Source organism: Zalophus californianus, chromosome 12 (assembly GCF_009762305.2).
Source record: "Zalophus californianus isolate mZalCal1 chromosome 12, mZalCal1.pri.v2, whole genome shotgun sequence".
Classification (NCBI taxonomy): Eukaryota; Metazoa; Chordata; class Mammalia; order Carnivora; family Otariidae; genus Zalophus; species Zalophus californianus.
In genome coordinates, this window is record NC_045606.1 from 77,203,144 (window position 1) to 77,226,874 (window position 23,731).

The window sequence follows — 23,731 nt, forward strand, 5'->3', positions numbered from 1 at the left end:
CAAAGCCTGAGCTGATATGGCTGGGTTGCATGGTGAAAACACTGCTTTAGAGTTTCGCAACTGCCACCATATGGTTTACACTGTCCCTGAACACAAGTAGTCAAAATCCATTTTTCAGTGTGTTCCAGATTGTCTTGTGTGTTTTATGGCTAAGAACCGAATCCCAAGCTAACAGTCACAGCAGGGAAGAAAAATTAGCAAATCATAAATCTGGGTGCAGTTAGCCTTCAGATACAAAGGATGCTCACTCCTTTGTAGGTCTTTGTACTGGAGAGAATCAATGGCTTTGCCCGCCTTGCCCCTGACTCCCTGGTTTCCAGTGCTTGGAAAGCCCAACTGCCTGGTGAACTCTGAGTACATTTCAAGTTGTAATCTCCTTTGCAGAGCAGGGTTGATCACGTTCCTTCGTGCCAACACTGTGTCCAGAACAATCTTCATTACAGCATTTAGCACTTTCCACAGCAAACATGTGTTTACATATCTGTTTTCTCTGTTAGAGCTCCATGAGGGCAGTGGCTATGGCTAGCTCATGGAGATGCTGAACAAATGTCTGCTAAAGGAATCCGTTTTGGAAAAAAAAAAAAAAACAAGCAAATGAATGTCATAAACTCTAAACTTCTTCAGAGTACTAAAAACACATGACATAGGAGTCCTGATGATTTGGAAAATCATATTAAAACAAATATTTTCCTTGATGATAGGCCATAATATGTAAATAACTGTTTACTTTCTACCATGGGAATTAATTTTAAGTTTTTAGTTAATAAGTAACTTCCCGATGTGCTGTTATTCAAAAGTAAAATAGATATAGATGTATGTATATCTATATCTGAGTGACCAAGCATGAGCTGGAAAGGTGCTTTGAGGCTTATTTCCACTGGAGGCAATAGATTTGACCTGCATCATTCACATTCTTGCTTAGTCCCATTTTGACTAACTGTAAGCATTTTAAAGCGCAGCTGGTTATGTTTAGAGATGCCATCTGCAGCCATGAAAAAAGAGTCTTCCCTGATGAAGAGCTAATTGGTCTGGATTTGTTTCATAAACACAATCTTCATTTCTTAGTATGGTGTGTTTTGTTTTATTTTGTTTCATTTTTCAGTCTATGAAGCATGGGTTTAAATATAGACCCAGGATTCAAACTCTAGCTACTCTACTTATTAACTTGTTTGACTTCAGAAAAGCTTCCCTAAATTCTACACATCTTGATGTCCTCATCTGTTGAGTGGGTGTTCAAACAGTTGTAAAGATTCAATGCAGTCATGCATTGGAAGTGCCTACCCAGGTGCTTGGCATAACCCAGGTCCTCCACAAAGAGCATTTCTCTTTCTCCTTGCCAACTCACCAGAAGATTGGTATCCCCCCAAGAGTTAGTCCATAAATACAGAAGGTACGCCCTACCTCTTCTTTAGCCTGTAGACTGTCCTCCCACAATTCCCACAATTTTTAAAAGCAAAATGCTTGTAGATTACAATTTCTGCCATGGGATATCCATGGGTGCCAATAACACATGACCACACAGAACCATTTCTCTGCAATATGACACTTCAACCAAATGGCTCAAAGCTTTTTAATGATTAAGTTCTACTGTTAATGTATATTTGTTCTTCAAGAAAACCCTAAAGTATGACTATCAAATCGTATTAGACTATCTTTTAACTTATAAAATTAATTTTACAATTACAGAAATTTCCCAAATACGCTTCATCTAGCTTTTCCTAATATTAACATTTCACATGACTGTGGTACTTTATCAGTACTGTCAATCCTAAAAATTAATATTGGTACAATGTATTTGCTTACCCAAACACCTTATATGGATTTCACTGGTTTTTCCAATCATTTTCTTTTTCTGTTCCAGGACCCCAGAATGCTTTTAGTTATCATGTGCCTTAGTGTCTTCTCAAATCTGTGGCAGTTCCACAGTCTCTCCTTGTTTTTCAGGACTGTGTGATGCTTTTGGAGAATGCAGATCAGTTATTTGGTAGGATGCCTCTTAATTTGGAATCATATGTTTTCTCTGATTAAATGAACTTACACATTTGTGGCAAAAATTCTGCAGAAGGGATGTGTTTCTCTTGAGGGTAGTGTTGGCTGGGTTTCTCCACTGTGGAGTTACATTTTTCTCTGTGTAATAATAATAATATCTTGGGGGAGGGGTGACCTTTAGGCTGCTCCTAGAGTATTTTTAAAAGACTGATTAACATGTATAAACATATAAAACTACACATAGGGAGGGCTGTCCTGTCATAGCACAATCAGTTTCATAGCTAATATTTGCAATGTTAGGATACGTTTACACTAAAAATTAATGTTAACTTTTGATCTTACAATGTCACGGTAGCTTGGATGTTCAGCTTTGAATGCATCAACATGTCCTTCTAAACAGAACGTAGCCACGTTTAGCATGCTTTGAATTTAACTGTGGACGTGCCAGATGCTGATTGGTGGGTGATCTTTAAAAATACTATTAGTGCTAAGTAATTACTATGAAAGCCTCAAAAGTGGTAGAATTTATAACTTAAGACATGTAAGGAGATAATTCTTTTGTAGCGTAACACATGTCACTTGGTTCCCTTTAAGTTTTAAAATTCTCCAATTCTCAGGATCATTGTGTGTGGGTACCTGGGGTGTGTGTGTAGGTGGGGGGTTGTTTGTGTAGCAGTCACCAAGATGAATGTAGGCAGGAAATGCCTGCGTGGTGCCCAAACTAATGTAACTGTACATTGGATTAAAATATTCACTGAGAAGTTTCCCTACCAAAGCTACACTTTTAAGGGTCACAACCTCATATGCTTTATTAGTGGACTCTTGACCCATGGCACGGTCCATGCTGAAATCCACCAGTTCTATTCCTTATGAGTATCAGTATTTCCTGGGAAGATCTGCTTGCTACTTAATATGTGTGCAAACATTTGTTAGGTTTGGTGTCACCACACCAAACGTTTGTTAGGTTTGGTAAGTAAACATCCATTAAATGTTGTCTTTTAAAATACCTCTGTGGCCTCCTGCCTCCATCCACTCTCTCCTATTTCCGCTTCAGTCGACAGATAATAGGTTTGCTCCTTTAAGAATATGAAATAACCTTTTCTAGTTGTTGTTGATGTTGTCTTTTGTCACTTCCCAAACCAATCCAGATGCTTCGAAGCATGAGAGACCCCACAGTCGTGCATTCAGTTTCAATTCCCCACTCCTTTGTTCACAAATCAAAAAGAACCGAATTTTTTCACATATCCAAACCTATAAATTCATTCTTTCTTTTCATTTGCATTCACATCTACCCTCTGGATTCCATCTGGACCCAAAACCAAAAGTGCTGAAAGACCACAACAAAGGCTGCTTTCCTTGGAGTTCCCAGCTCACCGGAAGTGGGAAGCATCAGTCCCTTCAGAGGCTCCAGCTCACTAGATTTCCAGACCCAGTTCCACAAACCGAGACATTCATATGCACTTCTAAATTGAGAATACAGGATGCCTTTCAGAATGGACTCCAGCAAGCAGGATCATGCTGGCCTCATCCTAGTTAATTTAGAGGCCATCTAGGTTTAAAAAAAAAAGAGAGAAAATTGCATATTAGTTCAGGGATTTGGAATGCATGAAAAATATATAGAAGTATTCCAAATACTGATGTCATATTAATAAATTCAATTGAGTGGAACTAATTCATCTGTTTATAATTTGTTTCAATTTCCCCTTTTCCTGAGTTCATTGGGGACCAGCTTAATATTCTCAGGTAGTGTAATATACAGCCACTTTTCAGCTGATGTTTAAGGAAAGGAACACACGATTGTGTTATTCCTATTGATGGCTTATTACTACATGGATCCTAATGTGTTCCACATAAGACTAAGAACTCCAAACACAAATAGCATGTCAAGCCGCATTTACAGTTCTGCTGCCCGACACCAAGTTCCATTATTCCTCAAAAAACATTAAAATTAAAAACCTATTTGTAAATTTTCACTAAAACAGGAACATCGACTTTTAAAGCCATGTTATTAGAGAACCATTCCGCACAGAGTAGAATGACTCGGCTAGTTGCTCATTTTCATTAAAATTCAACGTGAGGCAACTCTAGAGGTAAAGCTTATTCACTGCAAATGTTTTATTAGAACAATGTGAAATAAAAGTCAAAGTGTCTCCTGCTCCTCAGTAAAAATATTTAATTTTGTACTCTTTCTTAAAAGGCCTCTACTTAGTGAAAATTTTTCTAAGTTTGATAAAAGGAACTGGAACTTAGAGACGTATCTGTTAAGAATTTTTAAACAGAACAACATTGAAGAAGCTAAATTCACTGTCACCATTCTAACATTTGTGTCGTTAGAATGGGCCCAAGATGAAAATCATGATTCCAGAATAATTTTACTGATTTCTACCCACTTCATATCTCGTCCTCAAACATCATCCACTCTGAACTTGAATGGCCAAGTTTGCACTCAATTCCAGAATGTTTCAGGTGCTCATCCGTCTACCTGGAACATTTACTCGATTCCCTTTTAATTGTGTTTCCACTGATAAACTACAATCACGGTGAACACAGGACAGAATTAAGTGACTGTGCAGGTCCATAGTTCTTTACAGCCCTCAGAAGAAACCAAATATGCCAACATCTTGATTTAGGACTTATGGCCTCCAGAATGTGAGACAGTATATTTCTGTCATTCTGAGCCATGCAGTTGGTGGTAATATATTATGGCAGTCACAGAAAATTGATATACCTTTAAAGGGAGGTATCAGTGTTTTTCTGACTTTCTCTTCTTTTACTTTTCCATTTTAAATATTATTTTTTACTTAAATATGTATTTTTAAAAATATAATAACGATCCATACTAATGACAAGATCTTTAAAAACATGTTAAGAGTTCATTTTTGCTTCCTCATCTCTGGCCTACCATTCTTAATCTTCTAATAGAGCCACTGTTCAGAGTTTCTTAGGCATCATTCCAACAATTGTGTAGGCACAGTCAAGCAGATGTAATATTTAGCATTTTATTTTACTTAAATAAGATGCTGGTATACATAATGTCCTACGACTTGCTTTATTGCTCTTAATAATATATCTTATATATCTCTCCATATCTTTACTCTGCATCCTTCTTTTCTAAGAATTTCAAAATAATCCATTAAGTGGATTTTATTTAACCAGAGCCTACTGATGAACACTTGGATTGTGTCAAGTTTTCTCTTATTATACAAATAACTCCAGTAAATTTCCCTGCAGACTTTATGAAGTATATCTGTAGGATAAAGTCTTTGGAGTATAATTATATTCACAAGATATTTCCAAAATGCCTTGCATAAAGGATATAAATCTCCTTTCATATGAATTTATATGCATTACACTCTTTTCTTAATGAAAAAATTCGGTCTTAGGATCAATGTGGTATGTAAAGGATGATTTCAGATGGATTATGCCGTAATTATTTATTGCTAATGTATACCTCAGCTATTTTCCTACACATGTTCACTGGGTATCTAATAATAAGAATCACATAAGAGCTACTCAGTATTTTATGGCTTGCTGACTACAATACAAGGAAAGCAGTTGTTAAATTTAGAGACAATGTGAAGACAAAAAATAATTCATTCCTTTTGGAACAAGATAGTGAAATTAGCTCCTCTGAAGCATCATTTCTTTCTTTTTTACAATGGAAATATAACTGACATACAGTATCTTATTAGTTTCAGGGGTATATCTTAGTGATCCACTATCTTTATACATTATAAAATGATCCCCATAATAAGTCTGGTTACTGTCTGTCACCTCACAAAGTTATTGCAATATCATTTATTATATTCCCTAAGCACACATTACATCTTCATGACATTTAGTTTATAACTGAAAACTGGTTCCTCTGAATCCCCTTTACCTATTTTGCCTGCCTCCCAGTAATTTGTTTCCTGTTACTATCGGTCTATTTCTGCTTTGTTTCATTTGTTCATTTGTTTTGGCCTTTAGATTCCATGTGTAAGTGAAATCATATGGTATTTGTCTTTCTCTGACAAGTTATTTCACTTAGCATAATACCCTCTAGGTCCATCCGTATAGTTGCAAATGGCAAGAGCTCATTCTTTTTTATGGCCAAGTAATATTCCATTATATATATATATATATATGCCACTTCTTCTTTATCCATTCTTCTATCAGTAGACACTTAGATTTCTTTCATATCTTGGCTGTTGTAAATAATATCTCTGTGAACATAGGGGTGAATATATCTTTATATCTTTTTGGATTGGTGTTTTCATTTTCTTTGGACAAATACCCAGAAGTGGAATTGCTGGATTGTATGGTAGTTCTATTTCTAACTTTTTGAGGAAAATCAATACTGTTTTCCATAATGGCTGCACCAATTTACATTGACACCAACAGAGCACAAAGTTCCCTTTTCTCCACAACCTCGCTGACACTTGTTGTTTGTTGTCTTTTTGATAATAGCCAGTCTGACAGGTGTGAGGTGATACTTCATTGTGGTTTTCATTTGCATATCATTGATGGTTAGTGATGTTGAGCATCTTTTCATGTGCCTTTTGGCCATCTCTATGTCTTCTTTGGAAAAATGTCCATTGGAGTCCTCTGCTCACTTTTTAATCGGGTTGTTTGGGGTTTTTTGACATTAAGTTGTGTGAGTTCTTCATATATTTTGGATACTAGCCCCTTATTGCTTATATGATTTAAAGATAGCTTCTCCCATTCAGTAGGTTGCCTTTTTGTTTTGTTGATGGTTTTCTTCACTGTGCAAAAGCTTCTTAGTTTGATGTAATCCCTTTTGTTTATTTTAGCTTGTGTTGCCCTTGCTTGAGGAGGCTGGTCCCAAAAAATATTGCTAAGACCAGTATCAGAGTTTTTCTTTTTTTTTACCTATGTTTTCTTCTAAGAGTTTTGTGATTTCACATCTTATATTCAAGTCTTTAATTCACTTTGAATTTATTTTTATATATGGTAGTTCTCCAGTTTTATTCTTTTGTGTGTAGCTGTCCAGTTTTCCCAGCACCATTTTTGAGGAGACTGCCTTTTCCCCATTGTATATTTTTGCTTCCTATGTCATCAATTAATTGGCCATATATGCATGGGCCTTGGGGAGGCTTTTTATTCTATTCTATTGATCTATGTGTTTGTTTTTATTGCCAGTACCATGCTGTTTTGATTACAATAGCTTTGCAGTATAGTTTGAAATCAGGAAACTCCAGCTTTGTTCTTCTTTCTCAAAATTGCTTTGGCTATTTGGGGTCTTTTGTGGTTCCATACAAATTTAGGATCCTTTGGGAACCTCATTTCTTATAGGAAAGATCGGTCTTGATGGGAAGGGGACTCTGCCTCTCAGGGGACAGTGCCAGGATTGCCCAGTTTGAATGTCACTACTGAGTTCCTGGAAATAGTAGCAGGCCAGGGAAAGAGGAAGAAATGGGTGCCTCAGAAAGAACTGGGTGCCATAGGGAGTGAATGTATATTTTTAAATTTAAGGGGGGCATTTTTCATTATTTAGTAGGAGAGGGAGACAGTTATTTCATCTTGAAGGCATGATTCCATGGGTCCAGAAAAGCAAAGGTCATGATCCCAGAGTCCTGGGATCAAGCCCCGCATCGGGCTCCATGCTCAGCAGGGAGCCTGCTTCTCCCTCTCCCTCTGCCTGCCTGTCTGTCTGCTTGTGATATCTCTCTCTCTCTCTCTCTGTGTCAGATAAATAAATAAAATCTTAAAAAAAATAAAATAAGGACACCTACCAGATCAAATACTCCATGGCTCCAAAAATATGGCAATATCACATTAAAAATTAGAAATACTACTAATTCCTTTATGGCAAAACACCTTTTATAAGAACTAAATAGGCTTTTTTTTTAAGATTTTATTTATTTATTTGACAGAGAGAGACACAGTGGAAGAGGGAACACAAGCAGGGGAGTGGGAGAGGGAGAAGCAGGCTTCCCATGGAGCAGGCAGCCCGATGCGGAACTCGATCCCAGGACCCTGGGATCATGACCTGAGCTGAAGGCAGACGCTTAACGACTGAGCCACCCAGAAAAATTGGTAACAAGAAATAGTGATCATGAATTCATTGGGTAGGGCAGCAGACAAAGTCAAGGGCACTTTCATATTCTTCTGTTAGTCACTGTAGCACTTCATGAAAAGTTAGTCAATTTTTAAAATTATAAACAGATATACTCTACACATGTCTGAACAAGGAAATCCCTGCTAATTATCTTACTGCATTCTAGTGAGAGCTATGGCAATCCATTCAGGAGTCTGTGAAGTCTCCAGCAAAATGATATACTCTAAATGTGGAGCTTTTTGGGGTTAATGCCATTTTAAGCAACTCTGCTAAATACTACCTTTTCTGTGTATCTAAACTCTGAGGCTCCAAGAGATGACACTTACGACCAAAAGAGCTGTCATTCATTTTCTTGAATATGTCTGAACCTGAACAAATTACTAATCACCCCAGTGAGGAAAGAAATGAGAGATGCTAATGAGTTTTTCTTTCAAGATAGTTTAAATTTTGTTATTAGTAGGTAAATCACTTTTAATATCTAAAGCAGTACTCAGAGAGATTCATACGGCCTGAGAAGAATAGGTTTCACAAACTCTTAGAGGAAAAGAAAAGTTTGGCTGCATATTCTTATTTACGTAATGGTTTGACCAAGTATGAGTTTGTTTCTCAAGTGCAGAGGTAGACAACCCAAAGTTGGCACTGCATTTCTGCAGCAGCGTCTATGCCCTGGGCACTTTCACGTTTCTGCTCACGGTTGTCTCATGATCACAACATGGCTCTTCCTCCTTCAAGCTTGCATCTGCATTCTAAGAGGAATCAAGAAACAGAGTGACCAAAAAAATGCACATCAAGGAGGCAAAGCTTACAACAGGGAAGCAAAAGTTTTCTAGAATTCTGTAGTCAACTTCTGCTTTCACTTACTAATTTTTCTTTCCCTTCCTTTTTTTTTTTTTTTTTTGGCTAGAATAGTGTCACATGGCTATGTCTAGCCACAGAGAAGACTGGGAAATAGAATTTCTTCCTCTTTTTTTTTCATCCTGATATATTGCTACCTGCAACAAAACAAAGGTCTTCTTGTTAGGAAGAAAGGAGAATGGATATTGTGTAGGCACCCAACATTGCCTGCTGCCATACTTAAGAGATCATTTAATGCATTTTCCCCCTCTTTTCTCTCCACCTTTCATCATTTTATGTTGAGAAAATGAGGTCAGGTGACTTACTCAACATCATACAGCCAGTTCATGGCGAAACTGGAACTAAAATTCACAAGGATGACTCGTAACACAGTGGGGCTCTTTCCGCTGTATGCTGCTATTCTCTTATTTCATAAACTGTGCACAGAGCCCACCCAACTGTACTGATGCCACTCTTCTTCTTACTCCCCCAACTCTGTCAGCCGGTCTCCAGACTTGGGTCTGTACTTAGCCAGATGCTGTGTTTCATTCAACCTTAAGAGTAACATTGTTTGGCTGCAGCTGGAAAATGAATAACGTCCACTTCAGCAGGCTGCCTTGGCTTTCCAAAATAGGCAAGAGTTTAACTGAAAGGGTTAAGATTTATGAACTGCAAACAAAGATTAACTGCCAAGGAGAATTTCAAAAGGAAAAACAGAATACAATAGAATATTCTTTGACCTCAACTACAGAAAGGAGGTTAGGACTAAATTTCATTTACCTTGAAATCTGCTCTCCCTCTCCTACCCTCAGCTGTGTCTGTCCTTTCCAATATCACTTTGATTCCTGTCCTGTCTTAGAATGTACTAGAGTCGTGGGTGTTTAGTTAGAACCAATGGGTCTGATCTACCAACTGTCGCAGAGCGGTAGCCCCTGGGAAAGTCCACCTGAGGCAGGAATAGCACGACGCCAGGTGACAATTCAAACACAAAGACCCAAGTTCCAAGGAGCAGGTGTGGTCACCCAGGCGGACTCCCAGTCTGCTTTCCTGTGCTCTGCATTATGTTTCTGCTATTATCACGGGCTCATACGGGGGATCCCCGATATTCAGAAAGTGCAAACATGGGACATTTTAGAAGATTATCATGCTCTGTTTCCAGCCATTTGTTTCAGAAGCTTTGAAGTCGGATCAGAACACGCTTCTGTATTATTATAGTAATTTTTTTCTAAGCTGCAGCTAAGAAGATAATTAGAACAAATGAGATGTAGATTTCAGTGCAAGATAAAGAAGGCACTTCTGACAATGAGCTAGATGATGCCACTTGAGGTTGGGGACTTGCATTTTCAGCAAGAACTTTGCACTTGCTAGGTATTAATACTTGTCCATTTTGAAGCTGTATTCAAAAATGCTTAGGACCACATTATGAATTAATTGTTCTTCCTCTGAGTAGGAGTTTGTAGTATATAAGCTTCGAGGTGCCATCTCAAGAAAGGTTCCATGATTTGATCATTATAATGTAGATTGTCAGCACATGAGTTCTTAAAAAATGACTTTTTTTTTTACTTAGGATGTAAGACAAATCCTTTTCCTGCTTTATCTTGTGGGCTTGACATGCAATTTCTTCTCAGAACTCTCATCCCCTGATTTTTCTCATTATTCTGTTCAGATGTCACCTCAGAAAAGCTCCTGTGACTAAGCTTCCCAAAACAGCCCACACCCACTCGTCAGGGATTGAGTTGGGTCCCCCACAGGACAAGCCATCAGCGCATGTAAGAGCACATTTTTCTCATTGATTGATACGTGTCAATCACACGTGGGGCTTCCACAGAGAACGGCTAGGACTCTGTCAGCTGTGATCTGGACTCTCTGATGCCCTCCTGGTGAATATTAGGATATGCCCTTGCACACACACACACACACACACACACACACACACACACACACACACACACACACCAGAGAGACCCCAAACAATAATTTTCAGCAAAGGTTTCTCTAAATCCAGAGTTTTAGAAATGTTTCAACATTATTTGCATGCATGAATGAATCTATCATCATCTATCTCTATCTATATATGTTGATTTATATATGCTAAAAGGTATCTTTTTATTAATACATTGAGCATAACATCTCAGTCTGAAGTACCTGAATTTAGGTGACTTGGTGGCACGTTCACTGTGTGTTTCATATGATAAATGTTGTTCTATAACAAAGCATTTCTTTAGGTTTTGTTCTTTTTCTTTATCATGTGTCTTGGAAATCTCTCCATGTTAGTTAGTCCATTTAGTTCTATCCTTATACATTACATGAGGGTTTCTCTAGAGTAGACTCTGAGAAGTCTGACTTCAGGGCTATGGAGTCTGTGAGTTTTTTATTTTAGTATAAACTTCCCTCCAAAACTAGCTGAACTCATTTGCAATCCCATCACTTGTGTATAATGTTATTTCTCATTGCCCTTCCTCATGTTTGATACAAACATTTTTTGCAGTCTCATAGATGCTTAATGTTATTTTTTCTAGCCTTACAAAAAGGTTCAGCCTGTACCAAAAATAAATGTGTAGATAGCTATCTCACACACACACACACACACACACACACACATTCATAGATGTTTATTCAGACTAAAACTCCTCACGGCATTATTATTAACTTTGTGTTATTTTAATTGCTTTTTTATAATGAACACTTTAATACAAATCACATTCCTGATCTTTAATAGGTATTCTAAATTCCAACTTCAGTTATGAATTTAAAAATGGAAATATGTATACTGAATCAAGATTTCATGAAGTCTGTACATAACCCTCATTCCTTTTGTTCCTTAATGTCCTGGACCTTCTCATATGAGATGTGGAAGTCTGAGTTGGGTATGAGGATATGTGAGCGGTGAGGGAAGGTGACTAGAAACTGCTCATTAGAGACAAAGTTACAGAGCAAAGAGGTCAAACCAATTATTTCTCTCCATTACTGAGAATTTATGATATGAAGTGGGAAACAATTATGCCTAACCTTTTATGCATTCAATAAATATTTGCCTACTCTATGGTAGGGACTGGGTATATGTGTGCGTGAAATAATTACTTGCTCTCATGGAGTGTTCAGTCTAGTGGAAAAGACACAAATAACAAATTATCACCAGGGCGCCTGGGTGGCTCAGTTGGTTAAGCGACTGCCTTCGGCTCAGGTCATGATCCTGGAGTCCCAGGATCGAGTCCCACATCGGGCTCCCTGCTCAGCAGGGAGTCTGCTTCTCCCTCTGACCCTCTTCCCTCTCGTGCTCTCTATCTCTCATTCTCTCTCTCTCAAATAAATAAATAAAATCTTAAAAAAAAAAAACAAATTATCACCAAATATCAAATATTTGAATAAAGACACAAATAACAAATTATCACCAAATATCAAATATTTGAATATTTGAAAATATTCAAATTATCAAATGGTGAAGGGTATGAAGGAAACAAGCAGCGATGACATGGACGAGAGTGGGGAGACATAATGGTGCCAGAGTTCCAAGAAGGCCTTGCTGAGACCTAAAACACAAAAAGATGCTCTCCAGGAAAAATTAGAGGGAAAGCATTCCCAGCAGAGATAATAGCATTTTACCCGCCCTCGTGATAGACTGACAGAACCCTGTGAAGAGGGAGGCAGTGGAATCAGGCGAGGCAGGATGGAGGGACACAGGCGAGGTACAGGAGCCAATACCTTGTAAGAAGAAGCTAGAGGACCACTTTGTAGTGTGTACACATGTTGAATTGTAACGTTCTACGGTTGAAACTTATATAATGTTATATATCAATTTTACCTCGATAAAAAGTGAGCACATATATGCATGAGAGAAAGAGAGAAGGGAGGGGAAGGAGCGGGAAAGGTGGAGGAGGAGGGGGGAGGGAGGGAGGGAGGGAGGGAGGGAGGATGGAAGGAAGGAAGGAAGGAAGGAAGGAAGGAAGGAAGGAAGGAAGGAAGGAAGGAAGGAAGGAAGGAAAAGCTAAATGAAAATGAGAGTGCTCCGACCTGCTGGAGCAGAGGAGAGATGAAGAGAGATCTGAGAGCCAAACTGCTGTTCTCCACTGCACGTGTCAGACTAGAGAAAGGATTGCTTAGTAGACAAGCATCTATAATGATATTCACTGCAGTGACATGTTACCTACTTTTATAAGTTTTGAATAAAATATATGTATTTAATTCCATGTCTGGCATATTATGGGTCCTTAATAAATGTGCATTGAAATGAAATTCATCTGTTAACATTCTCCTCAAATATTTCCCATTTTTTCACATTAATGGTTTTTCTCACTTGTTATATTGTCTTATAGTCTATTTTTAATGAGTCAACAACACACAGGTGTATTTTTTTAAGGTAAAACTTGCATCCATTTCTTTAAAAAAATGGCAGAGCAATAATAATATCAATGACAGTATTAATGCAGTAATGAATATCAATGCCAAAATAAAGATTAAATTGTCATTAGGATTTATATTCATCTCTCAATGCAAGTAGTTACTTCTAGCACAAACAACTATTGATAAGTCAATACCACAAGAAGGGTAAAAAATTGCTCCCTTTTATCTGCAAAAGTTATTTGGCACAAAAAATAATCTTATTTTTTTTAGATTTTATTACTGTAGGTCAGGTTAATTACAGCTAATTTCTACCATTTTAATGCAGGATTGTGGTTTGCTGATTCACCCAGAGGAAACCTGTGGGTTACAGCCTATTTCCTCTGACTACATTGAAGCCATTTCACAGCCCGAACTAAAGATCTGTCCATCTGGGGACACAACAGGTGACGATTACTTTGGATATCACTTCTCCTAAAAAATCCTCTAATATAGATGAGTATATACTTAAACTATCCTTATACAAAAAAATCAAGGTACTACATGACTTTTTCATTAGGATGAATGGTAACATAGAATTAATCTGAATACATTGCTTTAACATGTGAACTATTTGATTCACCAAATTCTTTTTTCTTCACCCTCTGCTCTTTGCCTGGTTCATCCATATTCATCTACAGATATCAGCCAAAAAGTCACTTGTACCAGAAAACCTTTCTTGAGCCCCTGATTTGTTTCCTTATTGTATATTTTCATAGCACCCTGTGCTTTTCTTCCATGACCATTTCCACAATCATTTAAATGTAAGTATGTAATTAATTCTTTGAGGTCAGTCTTCCCAGATCATCAGCTACATGAGGACGGGGAGTCTGACTTGTTCACACTCTATCAATTCACCTAGCACTGTAATTTCTACAGAGTAGGGACAAAATAAATATCTGTTGGCTATGTGAACCAAAGAACTGCTTAAGGGAACAAGTCTAGGTTTAAGTCATTTTTTTAATTTAAAAAAAAACATCTTTGAGAATGATCACTAAGATCTCCCATATACTGAACATTAATAGAGGCAGGAAAATCATGATGTCAAATTGAAATTACAGTGTTGAATGCTGCCTAATTATAGAGCAGAGCTGGAATGAGACACTTTGGTGCCACTGTCCACGTTCCCTGTTTCTCTCCTTCCCAGTGTTCTTCTTTCAGTGGAGACTAGTGGGGTCAAGCTAAAGCTGGGACTAAAAATACCTCCAAAGAGATAAGAGGAGCAAGGAGCATCTTCTGTGAGATTCCTGGTTGTCCCTCTGGCCTCATGACCCCAAGTCTCCCTTCATCTAAAGAGTCTGAGAAAACACTCAAGAGCTTTTCTACCCTTGCCATGAACTTCACACCACAACTTGAATGGGAAATGAGTTTCACAAATGGGCAGTACAAATCGCAATTTGGCATGCACAGTTAACAAACATGGGCATATCCCCGTTCTTGAACATGTGTTCTAAATAATAAATCACTGTCGGTGCATAGGGAGGGATTTGCCCATTATGGCATGTCAGGTGGTATGGTTTATGATTCTCAGCTAAATGAGATATATACTCTTACATACAAAGGAGACACCGATGTGTCTAGTTAAGGATTTTTTTTTATCAGATGACATTTTATGAGAGTCATAAAACAACTTAATTCCATTCCTCCTACTGAACCAAGTCAAAAGTTCTTCAACAAAAAGTTAAAGCTATAGTACTGAGATTTCTCAGGAAGTGGCATCTTTTTCTGCTCATTAAATTTGCTGTAACTTACGCCAGGCCCTGTCACATAGCTATCTCTGTGCCTGGTCCTTAACAGGAGAAGCTATCTTCAAGCAGACACCTTCAGGAACTTGAGTAGCTCGGCTTCTTGAGAGAAGACCCCAAGATAGACTCCCCAGTCAAGCCCATGTCCCTTAGCCTGACAACACCGAGCCTCAAAATCTGGCCCTCCCTGTCTGCCCGCTCCTCCTAGCCTCTTGGCTTCACTTCACGCCCACAGTGCCACTGCAGGATTCCGTGCTCTGCTTTGTGCTGTCCCTGGCTCCTGAAAGTTTTCTTCCCATCTTGGCCTAATTCTCCTGATGCTGTATTTTCCTCTTTAGGAAGCCTCTCCTTACCAGCCCACCCCCAGATTGGCTTCTCTGCTATGCTCCCAGAATACCTGGGGCACATGTCCACCATAGCACTTACCTCATTATGTTCCAAATGTTTACTTTACATGTTTCTCTCTCTTTCACTAACCAGTAGTTTTCAGAGTGGAATGATGCATTGGATGGCGTGGCATGGGATGGACAGTCCACAGGATGTAGCCCGTAAAGATGAAAATATATGTGCATTTATTTTTATCTAATCCTTCTTATTTTTGTTTTATAATGAACATAATACACAGATACAGGAGTATAAGTACATACATTACAGTGTGTATTAATATAGTCAAAGGTGCATTGCTGATAACTGCCCTAGATTATATGTTTCTCCAGAGCAGAGAATGTCCCTTTTTCATCTTTCAGTGATTTTAAAATGGTTGCTGAGGGGCGCCTGGGTGGCTCAGTCGTTAAGCATCTGCCTTCTGCTCAGGTCATGGTCCCTGGGTCCTGGGATCGAGCCCCGCATCGGGCTCCCTGCTCCGCGGGAAGCCTGCTTCTCCCTCCCCACTCCCCCTGTTTTGTGTTCCCTCTCTTGCTGTGTCTCTCTGTCAAATAAATAAATAAAATCTTTAAAAATCAATCAATCAATCAATCAATCAATCAATAAAATAAAATAAAATAAAATAAAATGGTTGCTGAACTAAAACCAAGATCCAAGTCCTCCTCCTTCCCAAGGAAGACTGTGAGCAGTCAGGGCATGGTCAACCAAGGCTCACTGCCCCTCCCATAACAGTCCTAAAGACCTAAAGATTCAAAACAAATGAGTGAGACCAGGAACAGCAGTTTGCAAGAATGGATTTTTTGTGGCCAGAGAGTTCCTTCCTTGACAGTAGGACTCCCTCCTGCTGAAAGCAGCTGTCATGGTGGACAACGTTGGAAGGAAGTTGATTCAGGCACTCCGGCTTTAGCTTATATGGCCATAAATTAGTTCCAAAATCTTATTTTCACAGCACATTACAGTTATTTAGCAAACCGGATACATTTTTTTCCTTGCCAATGAAATGATGGTCTACACGTCTTTTCAACAACACTAGCTAATATAATTTTGAGGGCCTGGGTTTGTTTTTTTTTCTTTAATTTTAAGTTGATTTTTAGCGTTTAGAAAATAATTTAACTATGAGACACAGCCAAAGAATAAAATCTCTTGCTTAAGAATGAAAAAAGAATTCTTCTAATCTGACAGAGAAATTTATACAGTGATTTTTGAATGAGAAGTACCTTAAAGGAAAATAGCTCCAAATGCATTTTATGATATGTAAACAGATGATAGTATCATCTTTTCTTTGTAGCAAGGAAATATGACTTTATTTTAATACTTCTAATGTTGAAAATATGATGTACTTTTTTCTTGAGTGAAAACTGCTTTATTCTATAACATAGTCAGGAATTAGTGCTATCTATATGATTTTACATCTCACCATGGCCCTAAGTCACAAAAGTGAATTTCTTCTCTCCATTATGTCAGCCAATCTGATTCACTCAAATGGCTGAACTCTAACTTGCATTAAATATAAAGCTATAATTATAAACCAAATAACTTCTCCCAAAAGCCATTTTTATTCCTCAGAATGTCATTCCCTAAAACACATGTCATACTCTATTTCAGAAATCACAGCTTTGATTCATTCAATGCTTAAATATATAACATAGCATTTATGTCCCTCTTTTTGACAATTTTAGTTAAGAGCTGGTATCATTTAAAATGTCAAGAAACTCCAGTCCTGCAGATGTTATACAGATGTCTATTTCAAGCAGTATTACTAAATCACAATAAAAAAGGGGGGCATTTTTAACTAATACAAAAATGCAGAGAGTTATGACTATATAAATATATAGTAGTATGAACCACTGGGGCCAAGTTTTCAGAGACCCAATCAGGAGTCCTTTTGATGTGCTTGAGATTTTATGCCCACAAACTAATTGTACCCATATTTGGATTTTTGTGCATGCAATTGGCCACTTGCTTCTTCAGCTTTAGAAGCAAATGGCCAAAGAAGGCCCCAGTTTGTGCAAAATTAGCTGTCAGCAAGATTAGGGGGGAGAGAGTGTTTGGAGGAGAGGATGCATGTGCTCTGAAATACTCAAGGATCTGATGAAAACTGAGCCCTTCAAAATATTACTAAATATAATCTCATTAGCAGAAACACATTTACGTCCCCCACATACCACCATCCTATTAGAAAGAAAATTAACAATCTTTTTTTTTAAAACACGGTCTCTGTCAACACATGAATCCACTAAATAAATTCAGCATTTCAAAATAAAGATAAATTCATTAAAATAACCTATTTGTGGGTTTTCCTGTAAGTGCTACCAAAGAGGTCATTAGGCCATATTTCATTTTTTGTCTGTTAATTTTGTGCTCACCTGGCCTAACATGACAAAAGGATCAGCAAATTGGAGACCCCAAGACCTCAGTTCTGGTCCAGCCTGTCATTAACAGCATGATCCCATTTCTGCCCTTTAATTCTTAGGTCCTCAGTTTACCTCATCTGTAAAAGAGGAGGATGGACAGGAGATCCAAAGACCCATTCCAACTCCATTCGAGAGGATGCCCACTGACCGCAAATCTTTATGAAGATGTGAAGATATATAGGCAGGAGGTGGTTATTGATTACAAACACTATATTCCAGGGCAAAGTTAGAATTAGAAGCAAGGTAAATTCTGAATGAAAACCACAGAAAAGTTACAAAAGAGAATTGGATGGAGAAACAAGCACCTTTGAGGACAGTCTTCATTTTGCCATTCAACACCCAGCACCTCTCCTAAATTTTCTATGTCATGTCTTTTAGTAGCATGGCTCTTCTCTACATCTGGAAACTTCGGAAATGCCTTTTACAGAGCAGACTTCTTTTTTGCTCCTATATGGAATCTTTGGTGGAGGCTGCTTCCTTCTTCAGTCCCACTGCTGTTAGAGCTGCCTCATCACTGTCCCCAAAGTACCCCCCATTCCAGCTCTCTGAATCTGATCCATCCAGAAGACCCGACCACATTTCATGTGCTCCATGGGAACTTCCAGACAACTCTGACCCTCAAGATGCTTTCTTTATTCTGAACCGCCAAGGCTTACCTAAGGTGGGGGTGGGAGAGAAAAATATATCTACCGGGTGCTAGGTATCAGGTACTATGGCAGGTGCTATATATATTTTTCTCCTAGAGAGAATAGTAAGTAATTTTTCCAAGTTAAACAGTGGTTCTCAACTGTGGCTGCATATTGGAATCACCTGGAAAGCACTTAAAAAATCCCGGTGCCTGAGTTCCATACCCAGTGGTTCTGAATTAATCAGTCCAGGATACAATTTGAGCATGGGGATTTTAACAAGCTTTGAAGGTGACTCTAATGTGCAGAGTTGAGGTCCACAGAGCTAGCTGAAGGCAGAGCTCAGCTGTGTGTGTCTCTAGAGCCCAGACTCTTTTGGCACCACATAGATATTTTTACTCAATTATGCCTTACTTTTATTATGCTGTAACTATTTTACATGTATAAATTGTAACCCTCTAACCTGATTATAAATTTTTTTGAGGTTTAGCATTGTAAGTTAAAAGGCTTACATACGTTAATATATTAAAGTGCTCAGAATATCCCTAGCATCTGACACGTGCTATGAAATGTTATTTTTTTTTTTAGTTATTATATTTTAACACCAATAGCACCTAACGTCTAGTAAGGTAGATATTTCAATAATGTATTAAGTTAAAATCCTCCCAGAGAGTACTATTTTATCTCCCCCAGTTCTCCTAATATACCCACATTTTTTTTCCTTTCCTGTGATCAACTAGTAAGCCATAAACTAGATCTTCTTTCATATTTTATTATTTCTAACTATTCCACAAACACACAATTCTGACATCCTTGAGGTAATGAAATGTGAACGCACCATATTCATTGCCTGAAAGCAGGAATTCTTCCCACTAAAATTAATGTCACACCAGATACTTTTGTTAACAGAAAGCAAAGCCAGGATGGATAAAGTTGTTATTTTTTTTTTCTTTCTAACTCAAAAAGCAGCTAGGAATATTTAGCTCCTCGGTACTTTGAAGAGAAACATCTAGGGGTAACATAAGCAAGAGCTTTAGGGTAGAGCATGTGATTGCTGGAGACATCAGGGTCTTCTCCACAAAGGATGTAAGTAACCACTCTGTATTCAATGTACTGGTTCAAACTCCATTTCTGAAAAGAAGAAAAAGGAAAAAAAATCAAAAAAATCATTTCTTGATTTTTTTCTAACAAATTATTAATGTGTCTACTCACACTAAAAGTGCAAGTGTTTTGAATACATATCACTTTATCAATAAAATAGAAAAGATTTTTAAATGCATTGAGAATATTCATTTATCTCATAAGCATTTACTAAAGCTTGTGACCTATTTTGTGCCTGAAGTCTCCTAGTAACAAAGGTAAATATGATATCATAGTTGTGCTAGATACATTACATGCATTATCCCATGAAATCCTCCCCCAGCCGTGTGAGAACAGTACATGCCTTGTCTTACAGCTGAGGAAATGAAGGCAACAGAGCTAGAATGAGCTGAAGAGATTCACACCGAAAAGGTCACCGATCAAGTTAAGGAACAATACCTAGGCTTCAAAATAATGAGTTATCAGAATATTAAAGTATTTCTCTTATACCTTGACTCTCTTGAAAGCGGGGAATATATCTATTGCTGGATTGCTAACCTAAGCTTGTGTTAGGTCAATGAAGATTTGTGGTCAGCTCCCTTAATATTAGTGGCTTCCCATCTACTTCGGTCCTTCTTAGTGCCTAATGTATTATTTAAAAACAAGTAATAATGGAGTAGCACCCAATCTCTTGGTTTTTTGTTAAGAATGTAGTTTCACAGAGCAGGACTCATACTTGATTTCGGCACAGACTGTGTTATTTCAGAACATTTCTACATGTGATTCTATCTGGTTGGCAGGGGGCCATGCCTCGCTCCGTGGACTTACACAGTCAAAGTGGTCTTCTCTCTGTAGTGACTTACGAACTATAATTTCAGTAGTAGAATCTGAACAAAGATTTCGCTGTCTATTCCAGGCCAATGGATTGTGCCTTGCCTTAGCTGTTCAGACAACAGGACCTGTGACTGGAGGGAAATAACTTGGCAGCCCCACGACTGCCAATATGGTGTTCTTACTAAGCCCCAACTCCAGCAGTGCCTGGGAGGAAGGAAGGTAGGTTCTGGATCCAGTGGGGGGAAGCCTTTCATTTATGCCACCTGAAGCACCAAGAGCCATGCAATTGTATTGACTAGACCGATTCCTGCTCTCTGACTCCACAGAGAGTAACTAACTGCATGCCATTTGGCTTTTAGAATAATGGGTAAATGTTACTCTAGAAGAGCCTGAACAATTCTTGCTCAGAATGATCCATTATTTCCAAATAAGTCTACTTGACAGATGGAGGACATTAAAGTCATGTCCCAGGCTGCCCCAATTCCATGCTGGTTCTCTCAGCACACATTGGTAAGAGCTTGCCACGTCCGCAGACAGATGGCAGTTCTGAGAAGCTGGCCTTGTCAGCCGCGGCTCCAGCAAGGCCCCGCGGTTACAGCAGACATCTGCAGCTCGCTTGCACAAGCAATGAAATGTCCCTGCATGTCAAGCTCACTTCTGCTAGAGCTTCCTGAGTGCATGACACGCTAACCTTCCTGATCTTCTTTCACGTTCCCGGGCAGGTCTCACACGGACCTCACTAGGCTGCTTTTCCTTTAGTGAGGCCTCTAAGCTGATTTGTTGGACATGCAGTGTCTCCTTGCTAGGCGCACTCTGAGTAGGTAGATCCTGGCCGAGCTCTTGGACGTGTGAACTGGGCACATAGACTGAAATGCTTGGTTAACATGAAGTAAGTAATTCTTATCCAGATCTTCGAAGTATTTTTTATTAGATGAACATTTCCTTACCAACCATTTGTAAGCGCTCACATAGGGGCAAGACTGAGTTCAAAACCTGATTTATTTTTTTTTAAGTTCTATTAATGCATAAGGGAAAGAGCACTGCGATGAATGTATGCCAGTTTTTCAGATCAGCCTAGGTTCAGATTCTCTACTAGCAAATAATTTAAAAATAATGACAGGGGGTAAAGAGCAGGGCAGGAGGACGGACATTCTTCTTCATGGTGATTCCAATATAAATGCCCCAATTTTCATGACCAAGAGTAGCCCTGAAGATAAAGCAGCCATATTAGTTACTTTTAAAAAGGAAAGAGAAGAAAACAAACATTTAGAAATGTATGAACCATCAGTATTATTAACTGAGAATTGATTCTGTGCAAGGAAGTAAGTGTGCTGCTAACTTTTTCATACCTTTAATCTGACCAGACTGTAAGCTTCATGAGGACAAGGGACATGTTTGAATCACTGACATAATCTCACTGCTTAGCACAACTTTTTGATTTGTAATAGTCGCTTATCAAATATTTGTTAACAGATAGGGTAAAATCTTATTTATTTCTAATCATGAATCTGTGAGGTAGCTATTATATCTGTTTTCTGCTTAAGAAAATGAAAGCTCAGAGAGATTGAAGAATTCTCCCATGATCACACACATATGTGTGGCTACTACTCTGGCATTTTTAACCACCAACTTGGACAATCCAACATCCACATCTAAGAAATGCAGGACTGGAAGCAATGAAAATAGTTGTTGCTGTAATAGTTAGACATCTCTAAACTCTTCCAGAATCCTGTCCTGACCTCAGAATTTAGAGCGTTCAGGAAAATTCCAAGATGTCACAGTCTATTAACCTGAAAGGCAGTAGATGTTAATTTAATTCATAACTAAATTCCATGGCTTTTGACATGACACATACTGTTTCCCCAGCTCACTTTCTTCATCTATAAAATAAAAGAAGCCTATATGATCTAATCCTATACTGTAGATTAATCAGTTTATAGAAAGCTAAAAGCTTTCTTCCTCCTCTGTCTTAAAATATCATCGACTGGGTGGCTTACACAACAGATGTTCATTTCTCATAGCTCTGTAGGCTGAGAAATCTGAGATCTGGAGACCAGCAGGGCTGGGCTCTGGTGAGAGCTCCTTCCCAGCTTCCATTGGCTGCCTTGCTGCGGTCCTCACAAGACAGAGATAGAGCTCCAGTCTCCTCTTCTTCTAAGGACACTAATCCTGTCATGGAGGCCCCACCCTCAATACCTCATCTGGCCCTAATTGCATTCCAGGTGTTCCACCTCCTAATAATTACATCACTCAAGGGGGGCAAGGTTTCAACATATAAATTGGGGGTGAGGCACAAATGATACAGTCTTTGCTATTTTCAAGGCTGGTTATTAGCAACTCGACAAAGTAATGGTAAGAAAAAAGGAAGATCCCTTTTTTTTCTACCTGCTACAGAGGATGTTCCAAAGTCTGAAAATAAACGCTATGTTTAGATTAGGCAATCCTGGCAGAGACCAGCTGACTGCTGCTTAGCAGTGAGGGCTTATCTTAGTGAATCTCTTAGTCTAACAGAGGCATCATTCAGACCTTCACGCTCAGAATTCCAGTTTGCGAGCACACTGGCCATGGTTCCACAGAGTCCAATGTGTTTACCAGGATGCAAATGTATTCTATACACCACAGGGAAGCATTGTCCATTTTTAGCAGAGGAGTGACATGGCCACAATTAGAAAAAATCCCTCCACAGCAGTATGGAGACTGCCTACGGGGAGCAGGGTATGGGTGCTGGGGAGGCAGAGACTCTTTAACGGAAAAATTCCATCACACAACAATGGGGAGTCAAAGCAAGTATAGATTCTAAGCACAGATTTCTGAAGAAGTATGGTTTCAAAGATAGAATATATATTCTATAGTATATGTACAGAATAATGCCATTGATGTAAAAACTAATACACACATGTTAACATGCCTGCATACACAGAAAATTCTGGAAGTAACACAGTCAAAAATGATTACATAAGTGAAGGGGAACAGGAGAGGGGTGGCTTGGTGACAGGACCAACTACGTATTCCGTGAGGCTGAGGGCAAAATGAAAGTGCAGGACCCTGTGTTCAAAATGATTAAAATTTCCAAGAAGGCAACAGCAGAGCAAGAAAACAAGCACAGGTCCCTCCCACTGCAGGAACTATGCGTAGCCCCCCAGGTCACATGCCTACGAAGCCAGCTCAGGGAGCAAAGCATGATTGGCGAAGGGTGAAGAGATCTTTTAAAATATCTGTATGATTTTCATTTTCATGGGTAAGCATTTTTTAGTCTAAAAATCTGTATTTTAAAAGGTTGTATAAATCAGAATTAGGACCGAGGCAGTGGAAATGCAAAGGAGAGTCTGAGAAAGAAATTTTATATTTACAATCATGGGACGTGATAATATACAGACAGGTGCATGC

The 23,731-nt window shown here is 38.6% G+C and overlaps 1 protein-coding gene across 5 annotated transcripts in view; it reads left to right on the forward strand.

The window, feature by feature from the left end:
• CPED1 (cadherin like and PC-esterase domain containing 1) overlaps positions 1–23,731 on the forward strand; it is a 269,698-nt gene that overhangs the window by 216,002 nt on the left and 29,965 nt on the right. For all 5 annotated transcript variants that reach the window (XR_003516534.2, XR_003516535.2, XM_027574292.2 and 2 more), the window contains 2 exons: positions 13,551–13,668; positions 20,427–20,563. Coding sequence is in view for 3 of the 5 variants with exons in the window: in XM_027574292.2 (XP_027430093.2) it covers positions 13,551–13,668; positions 20,427–20,563 (255 nt within the window). In the remaining 2 variants the exon portion in view is untranslated. The remainder of the gene's footprint in view (positions 1–13,550; positions 13,669–20,426; positions 20,564–23,731) is intronic.